General features: G+C 48.7%; 1 protein-coding gene across 1 annotated transcript in view; it reads left to right on the top strand.

Moving 5' to 3' along the window:
• LOC120393935 (elongator complex protein 1-like) overlaps window positions 1-27,278 on the top strand; it is a 129,803-nt gene that overhangs the window by 84,952 nt on the left and 17,573 nt on the right. Inside the window, exons 22-31 of the mRNA XM_039518394.1 lie at window positions 1,096-1,175; window positions 4,769-4,906; window positions 6,050-6,135; window positions 6,912-7,060; window positions 8,469-8,592; window positions 11,141-11,238; window positions 11,959-12,160; window positions 25,169-25,230; window positions 25,942-26,004; window positions 26,111-26,171. Of these exons, the coding sequence (XP_039374328.1) occupies window positions 1,096-1,175; window positions 4,769-4,906; window positions 6,050-6,135; window positions 6,912-7,060; window positions 8,469-8,592; window positions 11,141-11,238; window positions 11,959-12,160; window positions 25,169-25,230; window positions 25,942-26,004; window positions 26,111-26,171 (1,063 nt within the window). The remainder of the gene's footprint in view (window positions 1-1,095; window positions 1,176-4,768; window positions 4,907-6,049; window positions 6,136-6,911; window positions 7,061-8,468; window positions 8,593-11,140; window positions 11,239-11,958; window positions 12,161-25,168; window positions 25,231-25,941; window positions 26,005-26,110; window positions 26,172-27,278) is intronic.

Here is a 27,278-nt window from a genome sequence, read left to right as displayed (position 1 = left end):
TTGTTTAGTCTGCAGAAGAGAAGAATGAGGGGGGATTTGATAGCTGCTTTCAACTACCTGAAAGGGGGTTCCAAAGAGGATGGATCTAGACTGTTCTCAGTGGTAGGAGATGACAGAACAAGGAGTAATGGTCTCAAGTTGCAGTGGGGGAGTTTTAGGTTGGATATTAGGAAACACTATTTCACTAGGAGGGTGGTGAAGCACTGGAATGGGTTACCTAGGGAGGTGGTGGAATCTCCTTCCTTAGAGGTTTTTAAGGTCAGGCTTGACAAAGCCCTGGCTGGGATGATTTAGTTGGGGATTGGTCCTGCCTTGAGCAGGGGGTTGGACTTGAGGTCCCTTCCAACCCTGATATTCTATGATTAGCCAGGATGGGCAGGGATGGTGTCCCTAGCCTGTCTGCCAGAAGCTGGGAATGAGCGACAGGGGATGGATCACTTGATGATTCCTTGTTCTGTTCATTCCCTCTGGGGCACCTGGCATTGGCCACTGCTGGAAGACAGGATACTGGGCTAGATGGACCATTGGTCTGACACAGCATGGCCATTCTTATGTAATCAGTGTTTATAACGCTCTGTCAACACCACATCAGAATCCCAATGGCCAATTAGGGGAGGAAGCTTTTCCTGGCAACGGAGGAGGCCGAAGGCAGCAATGCTAGTGGAACCTGTGCTGCTTGTATCTACTAAGGCCTTGATTCTACAAGTGGATCCATGTGGATGGATTCTCAGCAGAGAGGCACAGATCTGAGTGAAGGATAGAGCTCCTAGGGCTGTGAAGATAACTCTGTTCCATGTCACACATAGAAGGTTATCTCCTGTGCTGGCATTGCCTTGTACTGAACAGCTGGCATGAGAGCTTGGGGCATGGTGGGTACACAGGTTCTTAAGGATGGTACCCAGTGCTGTGCAGCTCATACTGTTTGCATGCAAAAAACTATAGCGTGCGTAAATGGGAAGAGTAGGGTAAGTCGGCTTTAGAGTTGGATATGCCCATGTGCAAATTTAAATGACCCTTTGAAGTTGCTCTGTGTGTTTTGTGTTAATGTGCCTGTAAGTAACAGCATCAGCACTGAAAGGGTTTTGTTCACTTCAGGTTTTTCTGGAAAATGTGGAAACCTTCATAAAACAAATAGATTCTGTGAATTACATCAACTTATTTTTCACCGAGTTGAAGTAAGTATTGGTCTTCTGATAAAAGAACATCTGGTAAATAAAGCCGCAGTATCATTGTTCTGGAAGCTGGAGAATGGGGGCTGGGTCTCAAAGAACCAGAGGATTCAGTCTGACCAAGTGGATGGTGACTGCTTCCAACTGCCAGGCTAGCTGGCTGTGGACCTGGTCCATCCAGGCAGAGGGATTCAGCAAGATGGACTCACTTGTGGCTATTGGTTTGATTTGGCCATCTGGGGACTTACATTTTGGTTTGGCTGTAGCAGTTTGTAGTAGGGCTGTTGATTAATAAGAGTTAACTCAAGCCATTAACAAAAAAAATTAATCACAATTAAAAAAATTAATCATGATTCATTGCAGTTTTAATTGCACTGTTAAATAATAGAATACCAATTGAAATTTATTAAATATTTTGGATGTTTTTCTACATTTTCATACACGTATTCTGTGTTGTAATTGAAATCAAAGTGTATATTATTTTTGATTACAGATATTTGCACTCTAAAATGATAAAAGAACCAGAATTTTTCAATTCACATACAAGTACCGTAGTGCAATTTCTTTATCATGAAAGTGCAACTTACAAATACTTGTAGATTTTTTTTTGGTTACATAACTGCACTCAAAACCAAAACAATATAAAACCTCAGAGCCTACAGTTCCACTCAGTCCTACTTCTTCTTCAGCTAATTGCTAAGACAAACAAGTTTGTTTACATTTACAGGAGATAATGTTGCCCTCTTCTTATTTACAGTGTCGTCAGATACTGTGAACAGGTATTTGCATGGCACGTTAATAGCTGGCATTGCAAGGCATTTACATGCCAGATATGCTAAACATTCGTATGCCCCTTCATGTGTTGGCCACCATTCCAGGAGACACGTTTCCATGTTGATGACACTTGTTAAAAAAAAATGTGTTAATTAAATTTGTGACTGAACTCCTTGGGGAGAATTGTATGTCTCCTGCTCTGTTTTACCCACATTCTGCCATATATTTCATGTTATAGCAGTCTCGGATGATGACCCAGCACATGTTCATTTTAAGAACAATTTCACTGCAGGTTTGACAAAATGCAAAGAAGGTACTAATATGAGATTTTTAACGATAGCTACAGCACTCGACCCAAGATTTAAGAATCTGAAGTGCCTTCCGAAATCTGAGAGGGACGAGGCGTGGAGCAGATTTCAGAAGTCTTAAAAGAGCAATACTCTGATGCAGAAACTACAGAACCCAAACCACCAAAAAAAAAAAAATCAACCTTCTGCTGGTGGCATTTGACTCAGATAATGAAAATGAACATGTGTTGGTCCGCTCTTCTTTGACTTGTTGTTGAGCAGAACCCATCAGTATGGACACATGCCCCCTGGAGTGGTGGTTGAGGCATGAAGGGACATATATGAATCTTTAGCGCATCTAGCACATAAATATCTTGCGACGCTGGCTACAACAGTGCCATGAGAACGCCTGCTCTCACTTTCAGGTTACTTGGTAAACAAGGAGTGGGCAGCATTATCTCCTGTAAATGTAAACAAACTTGTTTGTACATAATTCTACATTTGTAAGTTCAATTTTTATGATAAACAGATTGCACTATAGTACTTGTATGAGGTGAATTGGATCACTTTCTTTTGGGGTTTTTTACAGTGCAAATACTAGTAATAAAAGATAAATATAAAGTGAGCACTGTATGCTTTATATTCTGTGTTGTCATTGAAATCAATATATTTGAATACGTAGAAAACATCAGAAATATTTAAATAAATGGTATTCGATTATTATTTAACAGTGTGATTAATCGCACTGTTTTTCATCGCTTGACAGGCCTAGTTTGTATTTTTTCTGGTTTGCCATGTGAATGTTTCAGAAAATCTCACCAGTTGCTTCAGTAGTTGACAGCCTCTGATTTCGGGGTCTCCTGTGGGGAACTGGAGAGGGGAATAAGGAAACCCATTTTTTCATAAGGTTTTAGGTTATTGTTCAGGCTCCTGACCAAGTGATTTTTCAAAAGGCTGAGTATGATTTGCTCCCTTTAAAGTCACTGGGAGCTGCTGGTTTGCTCAGGCCACTTCTTTAGATGCCTAAATATACAGTGTGGAGTCTCATTTTGAAAATCTCAGCCTTAAATCTTTGTTTGGGAACCTAAACAAATGGCTTAATTTTCAAAAGTACCAATCATCTTCATGTCAGAAGTGTCTGAGCCCGCCTCCTGCCTGAGACGTTCCAGTTGTCTGAGAGAGAAAAAAATCACCTTGAAATGGAGTCTGCCTATTGCCCTGTATCAAGTTTTATGTTTCCCTGGGGACAGGATAAGAGAACAAACCATGCATGATGGATATTAATCCACTTCATGAGTCCTTTCCAGTTGTGCCAGATAATGACAGGATAAGGAACTACATAGAAGAGAGAGTACTAGTAATCTTAAAGTGCATTGTACAGTATTGTACAGTACTCCGCATTTAACTTTGTCCCGGTTAATGTTTCGTTGTTACGTTGCTGATCTATTGGGGAACAAGCTCATTTAAAGTTGCGCAATGCTCCATTATAACATCATTTGGCAGCTGCCTGCTTTGTCCACTGCTTGCAAGATTCTCTGGAAGAGCACCCCTCCTTGTGGGGAGGCTCCCCTAAATTCTCCGTAAGGCATGTGGCTCAACTGGGCAGCTGCCCAGCAGCAGTTCAGCTGTCCCTCCCTCCCTGCCCTCTGCCTTGGAGCTGCTCCAGGAGCTTCCTGCTTGGTGGGGGAGAGGGGTGCTGATATCAGGATGTCCCCCACTCTGTACCCGCTCTCCACAAAGCAGAGGAGGGGGACAGGGCTCAGGGACAGAAAGTAGGGAGCTTGCTGGAAGCTGTTGCTTCCTGTCTGAACTGGCTGATCTGCTTAAAAGGGCAGCGTACTTGAAGTGGGGTCAGCGTACTTAAAGGGGCAATGCACGTTGCTCTCTCTCACTCATGCACGCACCCCCCAGCACTTTGGAAAGTCAGCACCTGTTCAGCCGTGCATGTGCTGTCAGGAGGAGGGAGTGGTGCGCTCCAGCTGGATAGTGTGGGCTCAACATCATGTTCAGTTTTTGCAGGGAAGTGTTTGCAGCTACTACCCTGCATCTGTTGTGTTTCCTCCCTCCTGCCTCAGTCCATGCTGCCTTGTAGAGTGTGAGGCTACATGAACAGCAGCGTATTAACCCTTGAGGGCTCAGCCGAGTGCTAGTTCATCATTTAGCAGCAAGGCATTTCCTGGGAAATATCCCACCCTCTTACTCGACCACCTCAACCAAGCTTCACAGTCATTCATTGCCGTGTACAATATTAAACTGTTTATTTAAAATTGTTTAAAGCTTATACTGTATATGTATATAATGTCTTTTGTCTGGTGAAAAAAATTTCCCTGAAACTTAACCCCCCCCCCCCCCCCATTTACATTAATTCTTATGGGGAAATTGGATTTGCTTAACATCGTTTCTCATAAAGTTGCATTTTTCAGGAACATAACTACAGGGTTAAGTGAGGAGTTACTGTATATGTCTTCTGGCACGAGTATTTGTGCTGGGCTGTGACTTGGGGCCCAACTGGTATTTATAGTGCATATTTCTTCTTAGAGAAGAAGACTTCACAAAGACTATGTACCCATCTCCAGTTAGCAGCAACGTCCAGCTACAACAGTGTCCTGGTCAGAAAAAAGTAGACCTTATCTGTGATGCAATGAGAGCTGCCATGGAAAACATCAATCCTCAAAAGTAAGTGAAATGCCATCTGCAGTTTAGAACAGAACAGTAATAGAGTGTCATTTTTTAGAGCTGGCTAAAAAGTAAGAAAAAAATTAATTTCAGAGGGTTTGAAGTGAAGCCCTATTTTTCTTTTTTTTATCTGAAAATGTAAGACTCTCTTTTCACTTATTGACAATTAGCTTTTGATAAGTGAAAAACTGATTTTTTTTAGAAATTTTAGTTAAAACTTTTAACAAAAAATCAAAATTTTTGACAGTGGGGAAAATGTTTTGGTGAAAAATTTTACTTCAGAAAAAAGCCCATTTTTCAACAATAAACTTTGTGGGTTTTTTTAAAAAAAAGTTGACTAGCTTTAGTAACTTGCTCTCAGTTCTGTCGTCCAAAGGTAAAGGCTGATGTGGTGAGGAAGCTAGTTCTCTGTTTTAATTAAGGCATATCATCAGAGTTTATATATGTACTATATCCCAGGGATCATCCCAGGCAAAATGTTCCTCCTTGATATGTTCTTCACATTTATTCTTTTCAAATAAAAAACAAAATCCCCAAATCCCAACCCTTCCATTAAAGCAAAGACTACACTAAAATATTCAATAATAGAACTTAAAAAATACACATGCATCTGACGAAATGGGTATTCACCCAAAGCTCATGCTCCAATACATCTGTTAGTCTATAAGGTGCTACAGGACTCTTTGCTGCTTTTAAAAAATACAGTAGAACCTCAGAGTTAAGAACAGCTCGGGAATTGAGGTTGTTTGTAACTCTGAACAAAACGTTATGGTTGTTCTTTCGGACGTTGAACATTGAATTAATAGAACTTTGAAGCTTTACCATGCAGAAGAAAAGTGGTGCTTTTAACCATCTTACTTTAAATGAAACAAGTACAGAAACAGTTTCCTTAAAAAAAAAGATTTGACAAGGTTAAACTTTCCCTTAATTTTTTTAGTAGCTTGTGTTTAACATAGTAATGTACTGTATTTGCCTCCCACCCCCCCACACCCCCGCCCGATGTCTTTGTTCTTCCAGTTTCAAATGAGGTGTGTGGTTGACTGGTAACTCTGGTGTTCGTAACTCTGAGGTTCTACTGTAGATTGTTGATCTTCTCCTTCTGATTGGTTTCTTGCTTTGTTTCTTGTTGTCTGTTTCCCTCAGATACTGTCTTTCAATACTGACATCCCATGTGAAGAAAAGCACCCCAGAACTGGAAATTGCCCTTCAAAAAGTGCACGAGCTGCGAGGTACAGTGCTCCTAGTTCAGATGGCAAGTAAAGGGCTGCACACCTGGGGAGAGTTCACAGTAGCTCTGATTATTAGCATTATTTACCCCTGATTTTTGAGTCTGAATAACAGAAATTTGTCCAGGCCTCACAAAGTTCAGTTCAGAGTCTATGAAGTTAGCTGTAACAATGAAATAGCACTGGATAGCACGGAAGAGATGGAGTCACATATGGTTACTGTTGCCTGGTGGTGTGATCATTATGCTGTAGTCAGGGATTGGTTAATCATATCCGTGAATGAGCATGGGTGTTTTAGCTGCCTCCTTGATCCCGGTTTTTTGCATGGGTGTTCTGTGTGCCCCTGCCTGTTGCTGGTCCCTCAGCGTGGCACACGTGATGTCATTCTGCAGTGATATAAGCAGGATGCAAGTTGTGTTGTCCCTTGCTTCAGGCCAGGTCCTGAAGACTGCCATGCTGCTGTTCAGGTTACTACGTGAATAGCTGAGACAGGCATCCCCTCTTTCAAGCACAAGACTGAACGGGATGGGGTTGTTCCTGCTTTGAGCAGGGGGTTGGACTAGATGACCTCCTGAGGTCCCTTCCAACCCTGATATTCTATGATTCTATGAATCGTTAGAGCAGGGGGACTGCCAGTCTGTCTCTGAAATCAGACCGTGCTGTTTCTAGTGAGCTAAGTGAGCATGCATTCTCGTGGTGTGCCTGGAGCTCACAGGAACAGCCTCTGATTGGTGCAAGGTACAAGTGATTTTTGATGGCTCTGTTTCCCACGATTACAGAGACTGTTTCACCAGCAGCTGAGGAGGTGACTGCAGAAGCAGCGTTGAAGTATCTGCTCTTCCTGGTTGACGTCAATGAACTGTACGATCACTCCCTGGGCACATACGACTTTGATTTGGTTGTCATGGTGGCAGAGAAGTCTCAGAAGGTCACTACTGTTCTTACCGCTTTCTAATTTTCAAAACAAAATTACCAAAGTTTCAAAGGTGGATCAGTTGACACGTTGTTTCTGAACCATAACTCTGTACCAGTCCAGACACCCATCTTCCAGCCCTAAAGTCCGAGTGCCCTCACAGGCCAGCCTCCCGGCTCCTGACTGTCTCCTCAGCACTGTTTGGGAAACCACCTGCTCAGGTTTGGGGAATACACCATCCCTGGGGCAAGGGTGCTCTGTCCTTGGAGTGCAGAGTTAATGGGGTGCTGACTTTGTGCCACTAGTGAGGGGTGCATCTTTGGAGGGAGGTGTAGAAATCTTGGCTTTCCACTTCTGTGCTTTTGAGATGATCAGGTATGTGGTGTACAGTGACCTCAGCTGAGTGACAGCATGTGTGCATGTGAATTTTCCAGTTGGGTTTCGTTTAGGAGAGGCTCTCCATGACCCTTTGTTTCTGAACTGGCTGGTACTTCACAGAGATCCCCAACTTCAGGGAAGGAGCTGCCGCTGGCCCTCAAGTAAAAACACCCTTTATAGTGTTAGGGGTTTCTTCCCAACCGTTAAGGCGGGAAACACTTTTAAAAAATGAAATATGAGATTCTGGAATATCTACTCTCTGGCAAAAAGTCAGACAAGGCAGAGAAGAAAACAGTTTTGATGAATATTGTCAGGATGTCAAAAATTAACACAATCATAAACTGAAAATAGAGCCGTCCTTTGTCTGCCCATGACATGCAGCTAAAATCCAAATGGGAGTTGATTTTCAAATCTCAAAGCCAGTAATGAACTAGCTAGAAGTGCCTAAAACCATAAACCAGTGGTTCCAAACCAGGGGTATGTGTACCCTTGGGGATAGGCAGAGGTCTTCCAGAGGATACATCAACTTGTCTAGATATTTGCTTAGTTTTACAACAGGCTACATAAAAAGCATTAGCAAAATCAGTACGAACTAACATTTCATGCAGACAATGACTTGTTTATATTGCTCTATATTCCGAAATGTAAGTACAGTATTTATATTCCAATCGATTTATTTTATAATGTTATGGTAAAATGAGAAAGTCAGCAATTCTTCAGTATTAGTGTGCTGTGACACTTTTGTATTTTTATGTCTGATTTTGTAAGCAAATAATTTTTAAGTTGAGCTGAAACTTGGGGGCATGCATGACAAATTCGACTCCTGAAAGGAGTACAGTAGTCTGGAAAGGTTGAGAGCCACTGCCATAAACCATCCAGAGGGAGTGATATTTAGTAACTCTCAAGCTAGCAGATTTGATTGATAGTTCCAGCTTTCCTTGCTGATTATGGGCTGCATGTTGGGGGAGATGCAGTTGCCAGGGTATTATTTGACTGAGCAGTTTGACATATAAGAAGCAATGCAGTTATCTGATGTGCCTTGCAGGACCCTAAGGAGTACCTGCCATTCTTAAACACCCTCCGGAAAATGGAAACCAACTATCAACACTACACTATCGACAAATACCTGAAAAGGTACAAGAAGGCACTCTGTCACCTCAGCAAATGTGGTAAGTGCCCTGCATGTATTGTGTCTCTGGGACATGATTCTCTGTTATAGCATTTCACATTTCACCACCTTCTACAAAATAGGGTAAAAAGAAAATGAGTGTCACAGGAAGCCAGTGTGGGATCCTTGTTTAGCTTTGTTGCTGTTGCACAGATTAACTTCATTACTTGATTTTATACCTTGCTTTGGAAAGACACTTTTTATGGAGGGCTCTTTTGCTGAAGCACAAGTTCTGTCATAAATGTGGCTTGTAAAGGAAGCAAGTTGATCATTAGTTCTGTTTGTTGTGGGCATGCAGAGATGGTGGTGTGTGGCTGAAATAATGGCACAGTCCTGTGTCCTGAATGGCTCAGATCACCTCATTGTTGTTCAGGTTGTGGCCAGGAAACAATCCTGGCTGCTACAACAAAGCTCCTTATGGGCTATGGTGGCGCCAGGCCTGCATCCCATGTCCTACAGAAGCTAAGGTGTAGCTCGGTGATACTCAGATCTCAGTGGTTCAGGAGCCAAATTAGCGATCAGCACACAGGAGTGTGAAGTCATTGTTTCATTTACTGTAGTACTATAGATTCATATTTAAACAGTATGACAGAGGACATATTTAACTTACACACACACACACACACACACATATATAATTCTTACAGCAAAATGACTGACGAAGTATTATTTCATCAACTACAATTGGTTAATAGTAGGGCGCAGTTAACTCACAAAATTAACTCAAAAAAATTAATTGTGATTAAAAAAATCGTGCTGTTAAACAATAGAATACCAATGGAAATGTATTAAATAGTTTGGATTTTTTCTACATTTTCTTATATACATTGTATTCTGTGTTATAATTGAAATCAAAGTGTATATTATTTTTTATTACAAATATTTGCACTGCAAAAATAATAAAAGAAATAGTATTTTTCAGCTCACCTCATAAAAGTACTGGAGTGCAAGCTCTTTGTTGTAAAAATGCAACTTACAAATATAGATTTTTTTTTTGTTACATAACTGCACTCAAAAACAAAACAATGTACAGCTTCAGAGTCTACAAGTCCACTCAGTCCTACTTCTTCTTCAGCCAATCACTAAGACAAACAAGTTTGTTTACATTGACAGGAGATAATGCTGTCCTCTTATTTACAATGTCCCCAGAAAATGAGAATAGGCATTTGCATGGCATTTTTGTAACTGGCACTGCAAGGTGTTTACGTGCCAGATATGCTAAACATTCGTATGCCTCTTCATGTGTTGGCCATCATTCCAGAGGACGTTTCCATGCTGATGAAGCTCATTAAAACAATCTGTTAATTAAATTTGAGACTGAACATCTTGAGAGAGAATTGTATGTCCCCTGCTCTGTTTTACCCGCATTTTGCCATATATTTCATGTTATAGCAGTCTCGGATGATGACCCAGCACATGTTCATTTTAAGAACAATTTCACTGCAGATTTCACAAAACACAAAGAAGGTACCAATATGAGATTTCTAACGATAGCTACAGCACTCGACCCAAGGTTTACAAATCTGAAGTACCTTCCAAAATCTGAGCGGGATGAGGTGTGGAGCATGCTTTCAGAAGTCTTAAAAGAGCAACACTCCAATGCGGAAACTGCAGGGCCCGAACCACCAAAAAAAAATAAAAAATGCTGGTTTCTGACTCAGATAATGAAAATGAACATGTGTCGGTCCGCACTGCTTTGGATCGTTATCGAGCAGAACCCTTCAGCATGGACGCATGTCCCCTGGAATTGTGGTTGAAGCATGAAAGGACATATATGAATCTTTAGCACATCTGGCACACAAATATCTTGTGACGCTAGCTGCAACAGTGCCATGAGAATGCGTGTTCTCACTTCAGGTGATGTTGTAAACAAGAAGCAGGTAGCATTATCTCCTGCAAATTGTTACAAAACTTGTTTGTCTGAGTGACTGGCTGACCAAGAAGTAGGACTGAATGGACTTGTAGGCGCTAAAGTTTTACATTGTTTTATTTTTTGAATGCAGTTTTTTTGTACAAAATTCTACATTTGTAAGTTCAACTTTCATGATAGAGATTGCACTACAGTACTTATATGAGGTTAACTGAATCACTATTTCTTTTGTTTTTTTACAGTGCTAATACTTGTAATCAAAAATAAATATAAAGTGAACACTGTGCACTTTGTATTCTGTGTTGTCATTGAAATCAGTATATTTGAATATGTAGAAAACATCCAAAATATTTAAATACATGGTATTCTATTATTGTTTAACAGTGTGATTAATCGTGCAATTAATTTTTTTAATAGCTTGACAGCCCTAGTTAATACCATAGTAAAAGCATCCTGATTGGTTAATAATTAAATCACGGTGTTTTAATATCATGTGCTGCAAAGAGCCCCTTGTGGCCCGCGAGCCACAGGCTGAGTATCACTGGTGTAGTTGGTAAGTTGTGCTATGGCCCAAAGCTCAACCAGCCAGCCTTTCCTGCAGCGCAGGTGAACTGGTGAGAGTTGTGTAGCCTGCCGTGCCGTGTCTGTACCACTGGAGGACAGTCCATTGTTTCCTCAGGTACAGAGCACTTCTCTGAATTTCTCAACTTGGTGAAGGATCAGAATCTGTATAACGAAGCCCTGAAGTTGTATCCACCTGATACTCCAGAACACAAGGTGCGTGAACCTAGGGAGTGGTTCCGCTGTGCTCATGGAAAGCTGGCCCCTGTTGGCTGCAAGGGGTTAATACGGAATGCTTGAAACCAGGAACTCCTGTTCTCTGCACTGCACTTCCAAACTGTTTTGTTTTGTTTAATGGTGAGCGGCAGCTGCTCTTACTGCCCCTCGGTGAGTGGGGGAGGGGATGTTAATAATGAGAAGTGTCTGCAGTGCTCCTCGTCTCCCTCATTTGGGGGGCTGCTGCTCAGATCCCAATCCTTTGCAGCATTGCTGTTCCTGCCCCCCGATGTGTTCCCTGAGAGATCTGCCCCCCACCCATTGCCCTTCTGAAGTCACCCTGCAGCCTGTGCAATAACTGACCTTTTATGGGCAGGAATCCTGAGCAGCAAGAGAACTGCTGCCCTGCAACCAAACCTAGGCCTTGGCCTCATGGGATCTTGCCATGGTGGGCTTCCCACTTCCTGCATGACAGCTGCCCTGAGAACCTACCCAGCCCCAGGAGGCGCAGAGTAGTATGCACATGTGCATGCCTGTGTGCTCTTGTCATGTGTGAGAGAGAGCACGTGTGCATTCTTGTGCCCTGGGACGTTGGCCAGGGCAAGCTCTGAGCCCTGAGCCAGCTGGCTGCTGTGAGCTAAACCAGGACCAATTTCCTTGGCTCCTCGTTCTTCAGGCCTGCTGGTGATTCTGTTCTCGCTGTTTGTCTGACTCTCGCAGGCTGTCGGCAGTGCCTTCGGGGAGCACTTGAACCAGAAGCATCTGTATGAGCAGGCTGGACTGATCTTTGCCCGCTGTGGTGCATTTGAGAGAGCCCTCAATGCCTTTCTGAGCAGTGGCAGCTGGCAGCAGGCCCTCTGCATGGCCTCTCGGCTTGGTTACACAGCAGATCAGCTGGCTGGGCTTGCAAGGAGCCTGGCAGGTAAGAGTCTTTGGGTGCACAGAGCACAGGTGGCCATCTGGAGTCACTGGTTCAGTGTGGAACTTTCTGACACTTCACTGGGAATGTCAGATTATTTTTGCAGCAGAAGGGTAGGTTTTTCAGAGGCCAAGATCCTCAGGGAAAAAGGGCAGAGCATAGAGCTGAAATATTGCTAAGAGGTGTGCCATGCCATGTCACAGCATTCCTACCCAGGCTTGGTGTGCTCAGCTGCTGGGGAGGCATGTCATTCATTGCAGGAACCAGGACCAGCATGGGGATACCTTGGATGCACCACTAGCCTGCAGCAAACAATCCCAGTGAGCTGTCTTCTGCATCCTCCTCTGGTGGAGGTGTGTTGAACTTCTCTTCTGACACACTTTGCCAAAACCACTTAGTTTTCTCACAGTTCTGCAGCAGCGAAGCCCCATGTCTCGTCCAGGCCTAGTGAGAATGGGCAGAGCTCTTGCGCGGCTCAGCGTTATCCCCACATACAGGACTGCTTGTGAGAGGGAAGGCTGTGGAAGGAAGCGTATTCGCTTGTTCTAGAACAGAGGTCCCCAAAGTGTGGGGCGTGCCCCCCTTGCGGGGTGCAGAAGAACACCTGGGCCAGCCCCATGGAGGGGGGTGGGGAGGACGGACGGAACTCTGGTCCTGCCCCCAGCTGCCTCCCCAGCTCCTGGCCCCATTCCCAGCCTCAGCATCGACTCCACTCCCAGCCCCACACCAGCCCCCAGCCTGTGCCACTCTGTTCCTGGCCTAGAGCTGAAGCTGTGGGCAAGGTAGAGAGAGGAGCCACACCTGGCCGCGGCCCCGGCCACTGGCCCCCACCCCAGCCATGGCCCCACCCCAGCCATGGCCCCAGCCTCGTCCCCTTACCCCTGTCCATGTCCCTGCCCCCAGCTGTGGCCCTGTTCCTGGCTTGGCGGGTTGGGGAGGGGTGGACAGGGGTAAGGGGTGTGTGACCCTCAAAAGTTTTGGGACCAGAGTTCTAGAAATTGCCCCAATAACACATCAGTGGGTCTAATGGTCCCTGTACAATCTGCTCCCCCATTCCCCACTCACAGTGTGACCAAAATGACTCCTTTGCAGACCCCACCCTCCTCCAGGCCCGGTAAGTGTAACTGTGTGTTGTGATACAGTGGGGTTGGCCCCAGCAGGGTGGCATGGCTCTGGGGCACCCTCCTCCCTGCTGGTTTGCCGGAAGCCCTTGGCTCCTGTGTGCCTGCTCTCTCATTGGTGGTTATTCCTGTTACTTAATGCAGCTCCCTGCGTAGGGAACGGGATTGTGACAGTGGCGGGCTGCTCCGTCCAGCAGACAGAGGTCTGACAGATCCAGTGGCGGGAAGTAAGGCATAAATTGTAAGCCATGAGGGGAATTCACCACTGGAACAATTTTTTTTCATAGATTTAGTGCCAAACAGGACCATTGTCATCATCTAATTTGACCTCCTTACCAAGAGTCACGCTGAGTGTTCCATCACCGGCAGCTTTAAACCAAGAGCTTTTCTAAAGAGATGCTCCAGTTGAGTTGGGAGTTAATTCAGGGAAGTCCTATGGCCTGCGTTGCACGGAAGGGCAGGCGAGATGATCAAAGTGGCCCCTTCAGACTTTTAAAAATTTGATTCTTATTAGAAGCTGTGTGTTGCGTTGCAGTGCCTCTCAGGCGGGCACGGACAGAACCCAGCAATCAATGTGATTGGTAGCAAAGTCCTTTATTTCTCTCCAGCATGCTCTTATATACAATTATGGCAGGCAAATCAAGCAATTGCTAATTGGTTAATAAGATACACACAGGCACAGCTATAACTTCATAGGGTAATTATCATCCTGTACAACTTTCTGATTTATAATCCTGTTTACTGCCTGCTGGCTGATGCAGCCCAAGGCCAACATTTCACTACACAGTCCACAGCCTAATCAATCCGTCTTTGAAGTTTAAACACTCCAGCTCTCACATACTCATCTGCCAAGTTCCCACATCTCCCGCCTTTTCTCAAAATAAAAAAAAATAAAAAAAAGGAAAAGAAGGCATGAGCAAAACATTCCCAACTCATAACATCATAACACTACAATCTACACAAGCCAAAGCTAAAAAGCAAATAAAAACACCAACTGCCTAACTAAACCATAACAATATCTTCCGCAATGCCCTACTTTTACCTATTACATCCCTCCTCCAGGTAATGCAAGTGGCCCAAGGGGCCAGGAGGGTTCTGCCAATGTGCGTGCCACACAACAGCAACGGCGGCCACACAAATAGCAAAAATACAAAAAGCAAGCAGCAAAAATACACAGCATCCCTAGCATAAAACCTTGCAGTAAATATGCAGCCCAGCCACGTAGCAACGACATCCATAACCACAGCCAGAAATCTCCCTGTTCCTGGCATTTGCCTCGCTCTGGCAATTCCCTACTTTCTCATAACAACTTTATCTCATCCCTCTGTTCTTGTGACCACGCTACTGTAACTTTCCACCAAAGCAGCATAGGGAAAATGCAACCCCACATCCACATCTCCCCCTCTATTCCAAAACACACAAAAAGGGGGCATGCAAAACAAAGCAAAAAAAAAATAACAATAACCAATAAACAAAACAAAACCAAAACCAAATAGTACTTCCTTAATCTATAGAGCTCATCTATAACCATGCAATTCATAACATACAACACCAACAACATCAGACACAACAAACATAAATTAACAAGAATAAAACAAATAAATGGTATAAATTCTGCAGGGTTCCCCCATTCTCTATTGTACACCAACCTGTGACAAATTTCTATTACCAATCCATCCCTCATGTGTCAGGTGATCAAGCTGACACTGAGGGGGGGGGGGGGATCCTAGCAAAAAAAAAAAACACAACATAAACCACATAAACATCTTAACAACACCACAACAATTCTGGCCAGAAAACAAACACCACAAACAAACATAAAACATAAATTTAAACTCCATAATAACTGCATGGTACATTAAATACTATACAGCTAACATCAATTTTCTTTAACATCTAAAAAACAAAAACAAATCTACCCCTACTGGGCAATCAATCATTACTTAAAATACACAAATACCTTTATTAATTTCAGGCAAAACAGGGGAATTACTTCATCAGTTAAATCATTTACAATAATACAATTGCATCTTGGCTTGCTTCTGAATTCAAAGCTATTGACAGCTTAAAGTTTCTAACTTTTAAATTCTGCTATTAAACACTGAAAAAAAAAAACATCACCACTTATATGCCCTTAAGCCTAATACAATTTCAATTACATAGCACTATATACATTCTTTAGCTAATACAACAAAATTGTTCATAACCAAACAATTGCAAACTAATTTCTTTGCCTACATTTATTTACAAACATTTCAAAAACACCAAAACTTTACTCTTTAGCATCTTACAAAATTCAACTGCTGTTCCCTCTAGCAACCACAGAATTAACTTTTTACTCTCCTTAAAAATTACTAGCTAGTCTTCCAACAGCCACTTACTAATCCAAATCACCATTCCAAATATGCTCCTGAATATTTGAAATTCTCAAGCTTGTGCTTAATAACCTTTCCTCTCTACTACTCCCTCAAAGGTTTCCAACCTGCTTTCTAATCTCTTTATTTATTGCCTGCCCGTCTGGGCCCGATCCTTTTTTCCTTTCCAAGTTCTCTGTCTATTGCCTGCCTGCCTGGGCCCGATCCGTATTTCCTCTTGCTAGACCGTTCCTTTCATGAACACTAACTTATCCCACTATCAATTTAGCTAGGAGGGTGTACTTCTTAACTAGCCCCTACCCTTCTGGTATCTACTATGAACAATTATCTGTACTTTCCCACCGTGGGGGCTACATTCTCATGCATATAACTTTAATTACAACATCTGCATTCAGCCTATCTATTATAATATTAACTACATCTAGTATCAAACAATCGTACAACTACCAATAATCAGCACATAACACAAAATTTACAAAAATCCTCCTGAAGTGAAGGGGTCTTTTTGCAGTAAGAATCATGGGTCCAAGCAGTCAGTCTCCTGGTTCCAAGACTCCTGGTTCCAGGGCTGCTAGGATCTTTGGGCAGCTCTTCCATACCTGTGAGAAGAGACAGCTAACACATTCCGTTAGTGCCTGGCAGGGTTTTGCAGCTCTCATTAGCTTTTTGGGCCCAGTCAAGCCCCTTTGTCTAGGCTGTCCGCCAAGTCTTAGCTGTGCCGCGTCCTTGACTGGGGCCAGAAAAGAATGAGCTGTCTTCGGCTAACTCATTCTGTTCTTTTTTCCTTCCCTGCTTGGCTTCTTTTAATCTGTGAATCCTGTGTCAGAACACCCAGCTGTTGCTGCTCATACCGGAGAAGCATAACGGTTTTCCCAGCATTGTCCCAGGCTTAGACCAGCCAGCGTAGGACGCCTTCTCCAGGCTCCTGCCAAAACAACTTACTTGCTTGTAGGTCCGAACGACCTCCGGGGCCACGGCACGAGCCTCTGCCTGCGCCGTGCACTCCGAAGTCTTCCCGTCCAGGGCTCGCTTCCAGCGGAGCACCTCCTCACGAGCCTCTGCCTGCTCACGAGCCTCTGCCTGCGCCATGCACTCCAAAGTTTTCCCGTCCAGGGCTCGCTTCCAGCGGAGCACCTCCTCGTCGTGTGCCCGAAGGGCGGTCCGGAGCCTCTCCAGCTCCCCCTCTTTCCACAATGATCCAGCTGGAAGACCTTGCATTTGATTTAACTTATTATAAATGGCCTGCAGCTGTTGACCCCGGCGCTCCATTTTCTTATAAAAGGCATTAAACTGCGTAAACTGAATAGGCGTAGTCAAATTGGGATAGACCTGTGATGGCACGTGTCTCACCCGAGCCTCCTTTGTTTCCCCGCATTCGTGACACCCCCAGGTCCCGTGGACACGGCATGGCTTGGGAGGGGGTGCATACGGCAAAGCTGTTTTCATAGGCTCGGGCGTATCGGGGGGTAGCGGGACCGTAGCAGGATTAGTTATATCGGGGCCGAGGGCCACATTGGAGGGTAATGGAACCATAACAGGGGCAACATTATCCAGGTCGGAAGCCAAAGGTATCACCGTGTCCTCGCCACCGAAAAACTCCCTGGCTCCAACCGGCAACACAGAAGGCATTTCGGGCATTGGGCGGAAAAGCTTAGAAAGGGCCGCCTGCACTCCTGCCTCGGCCGCGAGAGTTTTTACTATCTTCTTTGTCTTATTCCATACTGGACTCAGGGAAAAGGCTTCCTCATCGCCCTGAGCCACCGACTTCCAAAGCTTGGAGCCTAGCCGCTCCCACACAGTTTTATTAAAAATTGTAGTCGGCTTAACAAAAAGTTCCCTTCTCTGTCCCCTCCGCAGCAGGCGGGATAACGTATCAGAGGGGAGCTTTTCTCCCTGCCGCTTCATAATGTGCAATAAAGGCTTCTGTGTTATCTTTTCTTCCGCTGATGCAGCGGTTCCCATGTTAGCTGCTCTGCCCTTCTCCTCCGCGGCTTATAGCCGCCGCTTTCCTCCGCGACTTATAGCCGCCCTTCTCCGCCGCGGCTTATAGCCGCTCTCCTCAGGGCTCAGGTGCGCCTCTCTTTTCGGACGCCCGGGGGCTTCTCCAGCACTCCCCACCGCAGCTCCTCCGCCTGGAACAGGCCACCGACTCTATGCCTCCGACACTATCATCATTCGATTCGAATCACGTCGGGGTCACCATTTGTTGCGTTGCAGTGCCTCTCAGGCGGGCACGGACAGAACCCAGCAATCAATGTGATTGGTAGCAAAGTTCTTTATTTCTCTCCAGCATGCTCTTATATACAATTATGGCAGGCAAATCAAGCAATTGCTAATTGGTTATTAAGATACACACAGGCACAGCTATAACTTCATAGGGTAATTATCATCCTGTACAACTTTCTGATTTATAATCCTGTTTACTGCCGGCAGATGCAGCCCAAGGCCAACATTTCACTACACAGTCCACAGCCTAATCAATCCGTCCTTGAAGTTTAAACACTCCAGCTCTCACATACTCATCTGCCAAGTTTCCACAGCTGTGGGTTTTAAAACAGCTTTCTAAAAAGCTTAACTGGATAGTGCAGCACTGGGACCCAGGGGGCAGGGCAGAGGGCTGGGAGTCAGGAGACCTGGGTTCTTCTTCGAGATGTGTTGCTCCTATCCATTCCAGTTAGGTGTGCGCGCCGTGCGTGCACGGCATCTCGGAACTTTTTTACCCTAGCAACTCCGGTGGGCCGGCTGGCGCCCCCTGGAGTGGCGCCGCTATGGCGCGTGTTATATACCCCAGCCGGCCCGTCCGCTCCTCAGTTCCTTCTTGCTGGCTACTCCGACAGAGGGGAAGGAGGGCGGGTCTGGAATGGATAGGAGCAACACATCTCGAAGAACAACAGTTACTACGGTGAGTAACCGTCTTTTCTTCTTCGAGTGATTGCTCCTATGCATTCCAGTTAGGTGAATCCCAAGCCTTACCTAGGCGGTGGGGTCGGAGTGAGACGTGGCGGAGTGTAATACAGCGGAGCCGAAGGCTGCGTCGTCTCGAGACTGTTGCACCAACGCGTAGTGGGAGGCGAAGGTGTGGACCGAAGACCAGGTGGCCGCTCGACAGATGTCCTGGATCGGAACATTGGCCAGGAAGGCGGCCGACGAGGCGTGCGCCCTCGTCGAATGTGCAGTGAGGTGGTGTGGCGGCTCGCGAGCAAGCTCGTAGCAGGTCCGGATACAAGCAGTGACCCAGGAGGAAATCCGCTGGGAGGATATCGGCTCGCCTTTCATGCGGTCAGCAACCGCTACGAACAGCTGGGGCGAACGCCAGAAGGGCTTCGTCCGCTCGATGTAGAAAGCGAGCGCCCTGCGGACGTCGAGGGTGTGCAGCTGTTGCTCCCGAGGGGAGGCATGCGGCTTCGGGAAGAACACCGGGAGGAAGATCTCCTGGTTGAGATGGAAAGCTGACACTACCTTCGGGAGGAAGGCCGGATGAGGGCGAAGCTGCACCTTGTCCCCATGGAAGACGGTGTATGGCGGGCTAACCGTCAGAGCGCGGAGCTCAGAAACTCGTCTCGCTGATGTAATGGCGACGAGGAAGGCCGTCTTCCAGGAGAGGTAGAGCAGGGAGCACGTGGCTAAGGGCTTGAACGGAGGACTCATCAGCTTGGCCAGCACAAGGTTCAAATCCCAGGTCGGGGCAGGACGCCGCACCGGCGGGTACAAGTGGTCCAGGCCTTTAAGGAAGCGGGAAACCATCTGGTTGGAGAAGATGGACCGACCTTCCACAGATGGACGAAAGGCGGACACTGCTGCCAGGTGAACTCTCAAGGAGGAGACTGCAAGACCTTGCTCCTTAAGGTACCAGAGGTAGTCAAGGATGGTAGGGACTGGGACTATGAATGAATTGAGACCCTGTTGATCACACCAGAGTGCGAATCTCTTCCATTTCGCCAGATAAGTGGAGCAAGTGGAAGGCTTTCTGCTCTCAAGCAGGACTTGCTGAACTGCTGCAGAACAGCCCCTCTCCGCGTGGGTTAACCACTCAGGTACCAAGCTGTAAGATGGAGGGACTGCAGGTTCGGATGGCGGAGCCTGCCGAAGTCCTGGGTGATGAGGTCCGGCCACAACGGAAGGAGGATGGGTTCCCGAACGGAGAGCTCGAGCAGCAGGGTGTACCAGTGCTGCCTCGGCCAGGCTGGCGCTACTAGTATGACATGGGCTCTGTCCCTCCGAAGCTTCAGGAGCACTCGGTGCACGAGCGGGAACGGAGGGAAGGCGTAGAGGAGGCGATCCGTCCAGGAGTAAAGGAAGGCGTCCGACAGGGAGCCTGGCGAGCGACCCCGGTATGAGCAAAATAGGTGGCACTTCCTGTTCCCCCTGGAGGCGAATAGGTCTATTTGGGGAAACCCCCACCTCCGGAAGATTGTGTGGACGACATCTGGACGGAGGGACCACTCGTGGGAGAGGAACGACCTGCTGAGATGGTCGGCCAGCGTGTTCTGCCCTCCCGGAAGAAAGGATGCTTCCAGGTGAATGGAGTGGGTCACGCAGAAGTCCCACAGGCGCATCGCCTCCTTGCAGAGGAGGGAGGAGTGGGCTCCACCCTGCTTGTTCACGTAGAACATTGCTGTTGTATTGTCCATGAACACTGTCACACAGCGGCCTTGCAGGTGGGTGCAGAAGGTGCGACAGGCCAGACGGATCACTTGCAGCTCGCGGACATTGATGTGCAGGGCGAGCTCCTGGGGCGACCACAGGCCTTGGGTATGAAGATCGCCCAGGTGAGCTCCCCAAGCGAGCGCTGAGGCATCCGTGGTCAGAGTGGCGGATGGGCGAGGAGAGTGGAAAGGGACTCCGGCACACACGACCTCTGGGTTGAGCCACCAGCTGAGGGACTCGAGGGTCGTCCTGGTGACCGTGACCACCATGTCGATGGGGTCTCGATGCGGCCGGTACACCGACGCGAGCCAAGACTGGAACGGGCAGAGGTGGAGCCGCGCGTACGCGGTGACATACGTGCATGATGCCATGTGGCCCAGGAGGCGGAGGCAGGAGCGCACCGTCGTGGTTGGGAAGGTGACGAGGTCCCGGATGATGGAGACCATCGTCTGGTGCCAAGCGCGAGGGAGACAGGCCCTGGCCACCGTGGAGTCGAGGACCGCTCCGATGAACTCCACCCGCTGTGACGGGATCAAAGTGGACTTCTCGGCGTTGATGAGAAGGCCGAGCCGCTGAAAGAGGGACAGGATTTCTGTCATCTGGCCCATTACGAGCTGTCGAGACTGTCCGCGAACCAGCCAGTCGTCGAGATACGGGTAAACGTGTATCTGACGACGTCGGAGGGCTGCGGCAACTACCGCCATGCATTTGGTAAATACCCTCGGTGCGGTGGAGAGTCCGAACGGCAACATGGCGAACTGGTAGTGGGTGTTGTTGACCACAAACCGGAGATAACGACGATGGGGAGGATAGATCGCGACATGGAAGTAGGCATCCTTCATGTCGAGGGCGGCAAACCAATCTCCCGGATCCAGAGAAGGAATGATGGTCCCCAAGGTGACCATGCGAAACTTGGGCTTGAGCAGGTACTTGTTCAGCTTGCGAAGGTCCAGGATAGGACGTAGCCCCCCTTTCGCCTTGGGGATGAGAAAATAACGGGAGTAGAATCCCCTGCCCCGCCTGTCTTGAGGCACTGCTTCTATGGCACCCACGCTCAACAGAGTCTGAACCTCTTGTAAGAGGGCTTGCTCGTGAGAGGGGTCCCTGAAGAGGGACAGGGAGGGTGCGTGGGAAGGTGGGGGCGAAACAAATTGCAGGCGGTATCCCGACTGGACTGTTTGAAGCACCCAGTTGTCTGTTGTTAATTGGGACCACGCCGAAAAGAAATGGGAAAGGCGGTTGTAAAATAACGGGGAAGGATCCGGTAGGGAGAGTGATGGGCCGTCCTCGAGCGTCCCATCAAAAGGCCTACTTGGCCCCCTGAGGGGCCAAGAGGCCTGGCCCTGGTTACGGCGGTTGCCGGAAGGACGACGGCGATTTTGGGCCGGTCGCCGGCTATTGTATGGCCCATATCGTTGCTGATAGAAGGGCCGGAAGGGCTGCTGCCGGAAGGACCTGCGCTGCGTCGCCAGCGTGTGCATCCCGAGAGTACGGATGGCGATACGGCCGTCCTTCAGGGTCTGGATCCGAGAATCCGTCTTCTCGGAGAAGAGACCTTGTGTGTCAAAGGGCAGGTCCTGCAGAGTATATTGCACCTCCGGCGGCAGGGTGGAGGACTGCAGCCAGACGATGCGCCGCATTGACACGCCGGAGGCTAAGGTCCGAGCTCCGGAGTCCGCAGCGTCTAGGGCGGTCGTGATAGAGGACCTAGATGATCTCCTGCCCTCTTCCAACAGCGCCGCGAACTCCTGGCGGGAGGCTGATGGCAGGAGCTCTGTGAACTTCGCCAGGGACGTCAAGATGTCGTAAACGTACCTGGCAAGGAGGACCATCTGGTTAGCAATGCGCATCTGCAAACCGCCTGCCGAGTAGACCTTGCGGCCTAGCAGGTCCATGCGCCAAGCGTCCTTGGATTTAGGCGCAGGGGCCGGTTGACCGTGCCTCTCGTGGTCGTTAACCGATTGCAAAACCAGCAAGTCCGGGGTCGGGTGGGTATAAAGGTACTCATAGCCCGTCGGGGGAACCGAGTATTTACGCTCAACCCCGCGGGCCGTGGGAGGAATGGATGCAGGCGTTTGCCAGAGCGTGGTGGCGTTCTTTTGGATTGTTCTGACAAAGGGTAACGCCACGCGCACGGGAGCGTCCACGCCCACCACATTGGTAATGGGGTCCTCGTCCTCCTGGACCTCCGCTACTGGGAGATCCATGGCCGTCGCCACCCGGCGAAGCAAGTCCTGGTGGGCTTTCAGGTCAATGGGCGGCGGATCCTTGGCTGAAGCACCGGCCACCGCCTCGTCCGGGGAGGATGATGAGGACAAGCCCTGCACTGCGGCCTCCGCCGCAGGGGCTGTTAACTGTGCCTCGGCTGGATCGTGCAGCGTGGAGGACTGGTGGTCCGGTGGAGCGGAGGACTCGCGTCGAGGAGAAGGAGCCGGCCGGCTAACCGTCGCCTCGGGGACCCTGTGCTCAGAGGCCAAGTCTCTCCGGGGAAACGGTACCCCCTGCGTCTCATGCTGGGCCCAGGGAACCCAGAAGCCCCACCGTTGAGACCCCTGAGGATCGCCGGCAGGTGCGCGGTGCTGTCCACGCCAGAGGCCACCGATGCTGGGCGGGATGGCCAAGGAGGCGCTGAGGCGCTGACAGATTGTACAGCCGAAGGCGGTAGCCTCTCCGCAGACGGTACTGAGGGATGGCATGAGTACCTCCGGTACCGGGACGGTGACCGAGACCGCTGGCCACCGCGGTGCCGGGAGCTCGACCGGGAGCAGGATCTACGGTGCCGGGAATGGCTGCGGGAATCGCGATGCCGGGAACGGCGCCGGGACTGAGACCTCCAGTGGTGCCGACGCGACGGCGATCGGGACCTGGATCGGTGCCGGGAGTGCGACCGGTACCAAGATGACGAACGGTACCGGGACTCCGATCGGCGGCGGGATGGCGACCGGTACCAGGACGGCGAACGGTGCTGAGATCGAGAATGGCGAGAAGGCGACCTCCGTCGGGACCGGGAGCGTCGCTTGTGTCGGCGGTCCGCGGAGGGCGGCCGGATCATCATCGCCGGCTTTCCAACGGATGTGACAGCCCGCACCGGCGGTGCCGGTGGCTGGAGGCTCGGTGCCTCTACGAGCTGAATCAGCTCATGCGCCGCAGAGAATGTCTCTGGCGTCAACGGCAGTCGTGGCTCAACCACGGACGGTGCGCGTGGCGGTGCCGGACTCGATGGGCCTTGCGGCGCCGGAGTCAACGGCCCGGTGCCTGCTTGGCGCACGGCCACCGCTGGAGGCGCAGATGGCGCAATAGTCATGGCTGAGTCCTGCTCGCGGGACTTCGCGATAGCCTTTGCCAGCCTGCGCTTCCTAGCAGGCGAAAGGGAGCGGTGCCGGGTCTTCTCAGTTGCTGACTGAGGCTGCGGTGCCGCGGTGCCAGAGCGGCTCGGAGCAGCCGGTGCGCTCGGCACCGATGAGGCTCTCGGTGCTGGCGTGGCCGATGCCGGGGGCTGTAGCGACGCCTCCATAAGGAGCTGTTTTAGTCTATTGTCCCGCTCCTTACGCGTTCTCGGCTTGAAGGCAGAACAGATCTGGCACTTGTCTGTGCGATGACCCTTGCCGAGGCAACGAAGACAGGCGTCGTGCGGGTCCCCGATCGGCATAGGCCTCTGGCAGATTGTGCAGGGCTTAAAGCCCGGTGCCTTGGGCATGAGCCCACACCGGGGAAGGAAAGGGAGGGAAACCCCCCTAACCTTATCACTAAACCTAACAAACTAACTATACCTATAACTATAACAACTAACTATACGAATTATGAGAACTATATACAAAAAAACCTTTAGCAAGAGCTAGGGTAGTGGAGGACAGAGAGCACTCCACAGTTCCAACTGGCCGTCACGGGCGGTAAGAAGGAACTGAGGAGCGGACGGGCCGGCTGGGGTATATAACAGGCGCCATAGCGGTGCCACTCCAGGGGGCGCCAGCCGGCCCGCCGGAGTTGCTAGGGTAAAAAGGTTCCGAGATGCCGTGCACGCGCGGCGCGCACACCTAACTGGAATGCATAGGAGCAATCACTCGAAGAAGAACCCAGGTCTCCTGACTCCCAGCCCTCTGCCCTGCCCCCTGGGTCCCAGTGCTGCACTATCCAGTTAAGCTTTTTAGAAAGCTGTTTTAAAACCCACAGCTTCTAATAAGAGTCAAATTTTTAAACAACAGTTACTACGGTGAGTAACCGTCTTTTCTGGTCCCTGCCCTGCCCCTGACCTGTTGGGTGACCCTGGGGAAGTCATTTCTCATCTCTTCCATTTCCTTTCCCCCTCTTTGTGTGCAGACCACAGGCTGCTTGTGACGCACCAGACATCATGGGGCCCCAGTGTCAGTTGGGCTCTCTGGGTGCTCCTGTCATGTATGTGATTATTACTGATGAGGATTAGATGGCGAAGCTGCTGGGGAATTTTCACAGCACAGCTGCCTTTCCTCTCTCTCCTTTACGCCCATTTCTGGTCTGAGAGATGAGCGCTCATTGAGCAGAGAAGGGATGACTGTCCCTGCAGACCTCATGCTGGCAGTGGGAAGGCTGGGGCAAGTTCTGCATGGGCAAGATCTGTAAGGTCTGGCTCCAGTTTAAATAAAGGAAACCTCCATAGCTCTGACTTACACGCACACATGGTCACTCTCTCTCTCCCCTGGGCATAGGGAAGATGGATGCAAACAGGCTTCCTTCAGCCAGCCGGAAGAATTAGTATTAGTGGGCTCATGGATGCTACAGACTGCGGGTTCATTAGCCCCAATGGTGGGCACCCTTCACTTTAGATCAGGTCTCTTGTCTGGACCCAAACTCTAGCTATTCCTGAAATGCTTAATTCTGTCCTTCTTTTCTAGGAAAACTAGTTGAACAGAGGAAACATGCTGAGGCAGCCATACTCCTGGAGCAGTATGCACAGGTACCGTGCATCCTGGTGACACCCTCCCTTCTGCCTGCCCTCATACCGATCTCTCGACCCAGGGCTTATGTCCCCTCACTGTCATATAGACTCTCTCTGTTTGGGCACCTCTGACAAAAAGATTAACCAGCCTGGGGCTGAATAGAAGCTATAGGACAGGACAACAAAGCCTGTGGTGTGCTCCCAAGTGTTTATGGGCGGACTTATCAGGGGTATGGTTGAGCTGGGTTTAATAACTTTCAGTTGACTGCCAAGAGTCCTGAAAGGAACACGTCGGTGTCTGCTGCTGCAGTAGCTAGTGAAGAATGCTGGCACTGGATGTGTTGCAGTTTAAATCACACTTGTGTAGACACTTAAGTAGCCTTGATTTTTGCCCTCTGCTGTAAGGAACTTGAAGCCAGTCTCTCTTCTCACATGCCTGTGGAGTGAGCGAGTGCCCAGGAGTGATGCTGGCCCTGGCATGGCCGGGCTAGGTTTGGGGATGGCAGAGGGGATAGTGGAGGAGAAAAATCAACAAAACTTGGAGTTAAGATGTCCTTATGCTGAAAATATGTAGATGGCTTCAGGCAGGATTTCCTGGCACTGACTGCAGTACAGCTGTGATGGGAGCTGAGCTTGAGCGGTTGCAATCCAGGAGCCCAGTGCCCCATGCCAGAGGTAACGCCTGATTGTAGGACAGTAACCATTGCGTCCTTGGTCTCCTTTCCCCAGGACTACGAAGAGGCTGTGCTCCTGCTCTTGGAAGGGACCGTCTGGGAAGAAGCCTTAAGACTAGTAAGGACATTCCAAAGTACTAACTCCTAGAGAGTTCCTAGTGTGAGACTGTGTGTGTCTATCTCCTGAGAGAACTTTCCACTTCCTCACCTTGCTCTCTCCCCAGATTCACAAATACAGCAGACTAGACATTCTGGAGACCAACTTCAAACCTGCTATCCTAGAAGGTGAGTCTCTCATTGTGAGGAGTCCTCCATGCGGGGGGCTCCCTGCTTGTTTGTAATGGAGTCCTAGGGAATGTGGTGAGACCTGGCATCAGAAGATGTTTGGAAGGTGTTTCATTGGCTCTGCCTAGTTACAAGTGGATGGCTATTTGTAACACCGACAGTGGGCAGGGATGAACCGGGGACCTCTGGAGCCAAATACATGAGCCTCTACTGCATGAGCTAAAAGCCCTTAGCTAAGGCTGTAGAGCAGACGCATTAATATCTCTCTCTAAGTGGTCTTGGTGCCACTAGATGGGACAGAACACCACGCCCAGGAGGTGTGTGGGTTACATACTTCCCCTAGCTGAGGAAGCGTGTCCCAAACTTCAGAGACTTCCCAGTTGAAATCCCGGATGAGCCCCCACTTGTAACACCGACAGACCCCGTTCGTCGGCGGATGGGATTGAACCTGGGACCTCTGGAGTTAAATACATGAGCCTCTACTGCCAGAGCTAAAAGCCACATGGCCGCTAGCTAAGGCTGTAGCAGACTCATTAATCTCTCTCTCAGTGGTCTCGGTGCCACTAGATAGGACAGAGCACCAGCCCCAGGAGGTGTGTGGGTTACATGTTTACATTTGACTCTGCTCAGCACAGCTTAGCATGCAGCAACGTGACAAGCATTTTTGACTCAGTCTTGCCCTCCTTGAGATCAGTGGCAAAATTCGCCCAGACATCAATGCTGTGTGATGGGATTTATGTGCATGGGGGAGAGGCAAGCTGGAAAAGTAGGAATATTGTTGGTTAGTAAAGGAAGTGCATTGACAGAGCTGTGTGCAGGGAAAGTGTATGTATATGGAGCTCCTCTGTGGAGGAATTTCAAGGTGGCTTAGCCTTCCTTCTGCTGCTTCGAGGGCTAAAGGAAGGCCAGGCTGATATTGCTGGAGAATTCTCCTTCTCTTGGTGTTGGGGCTGGGAGTTGGGTGCTCTGTTCTCCTGAACCATCTTAATGACAGGGGAATAGAAGAAGAGTCAGTACTACTGTGGCCACGAGCCTTAAAACAGGAGCCTCAAGTTAGGCTTCTAAACCCCAGGCTAGGCACATGGATGCCTTTGGCACTCTGGGTTT

Source organism: Mauremys reevesii, unplaced genomic scaffold (genome assembly GCF_016161935.1).
Source record: "Mauremys reevesii isolate NIE-2019 unplaced genomic scaffold, ASM1616193v1 Contig39, whole genome shotgun sequence".
NCBI classification, from domain to species: domain Eukaryota; kingdom Metazoa; phylum Chordata; order Testudines; family Geoemydidae; genus Mauremys; species Mauremys reevesii.
This window is presented reverse-complemented; position numbering and strand designations above follow the sequence as displayed.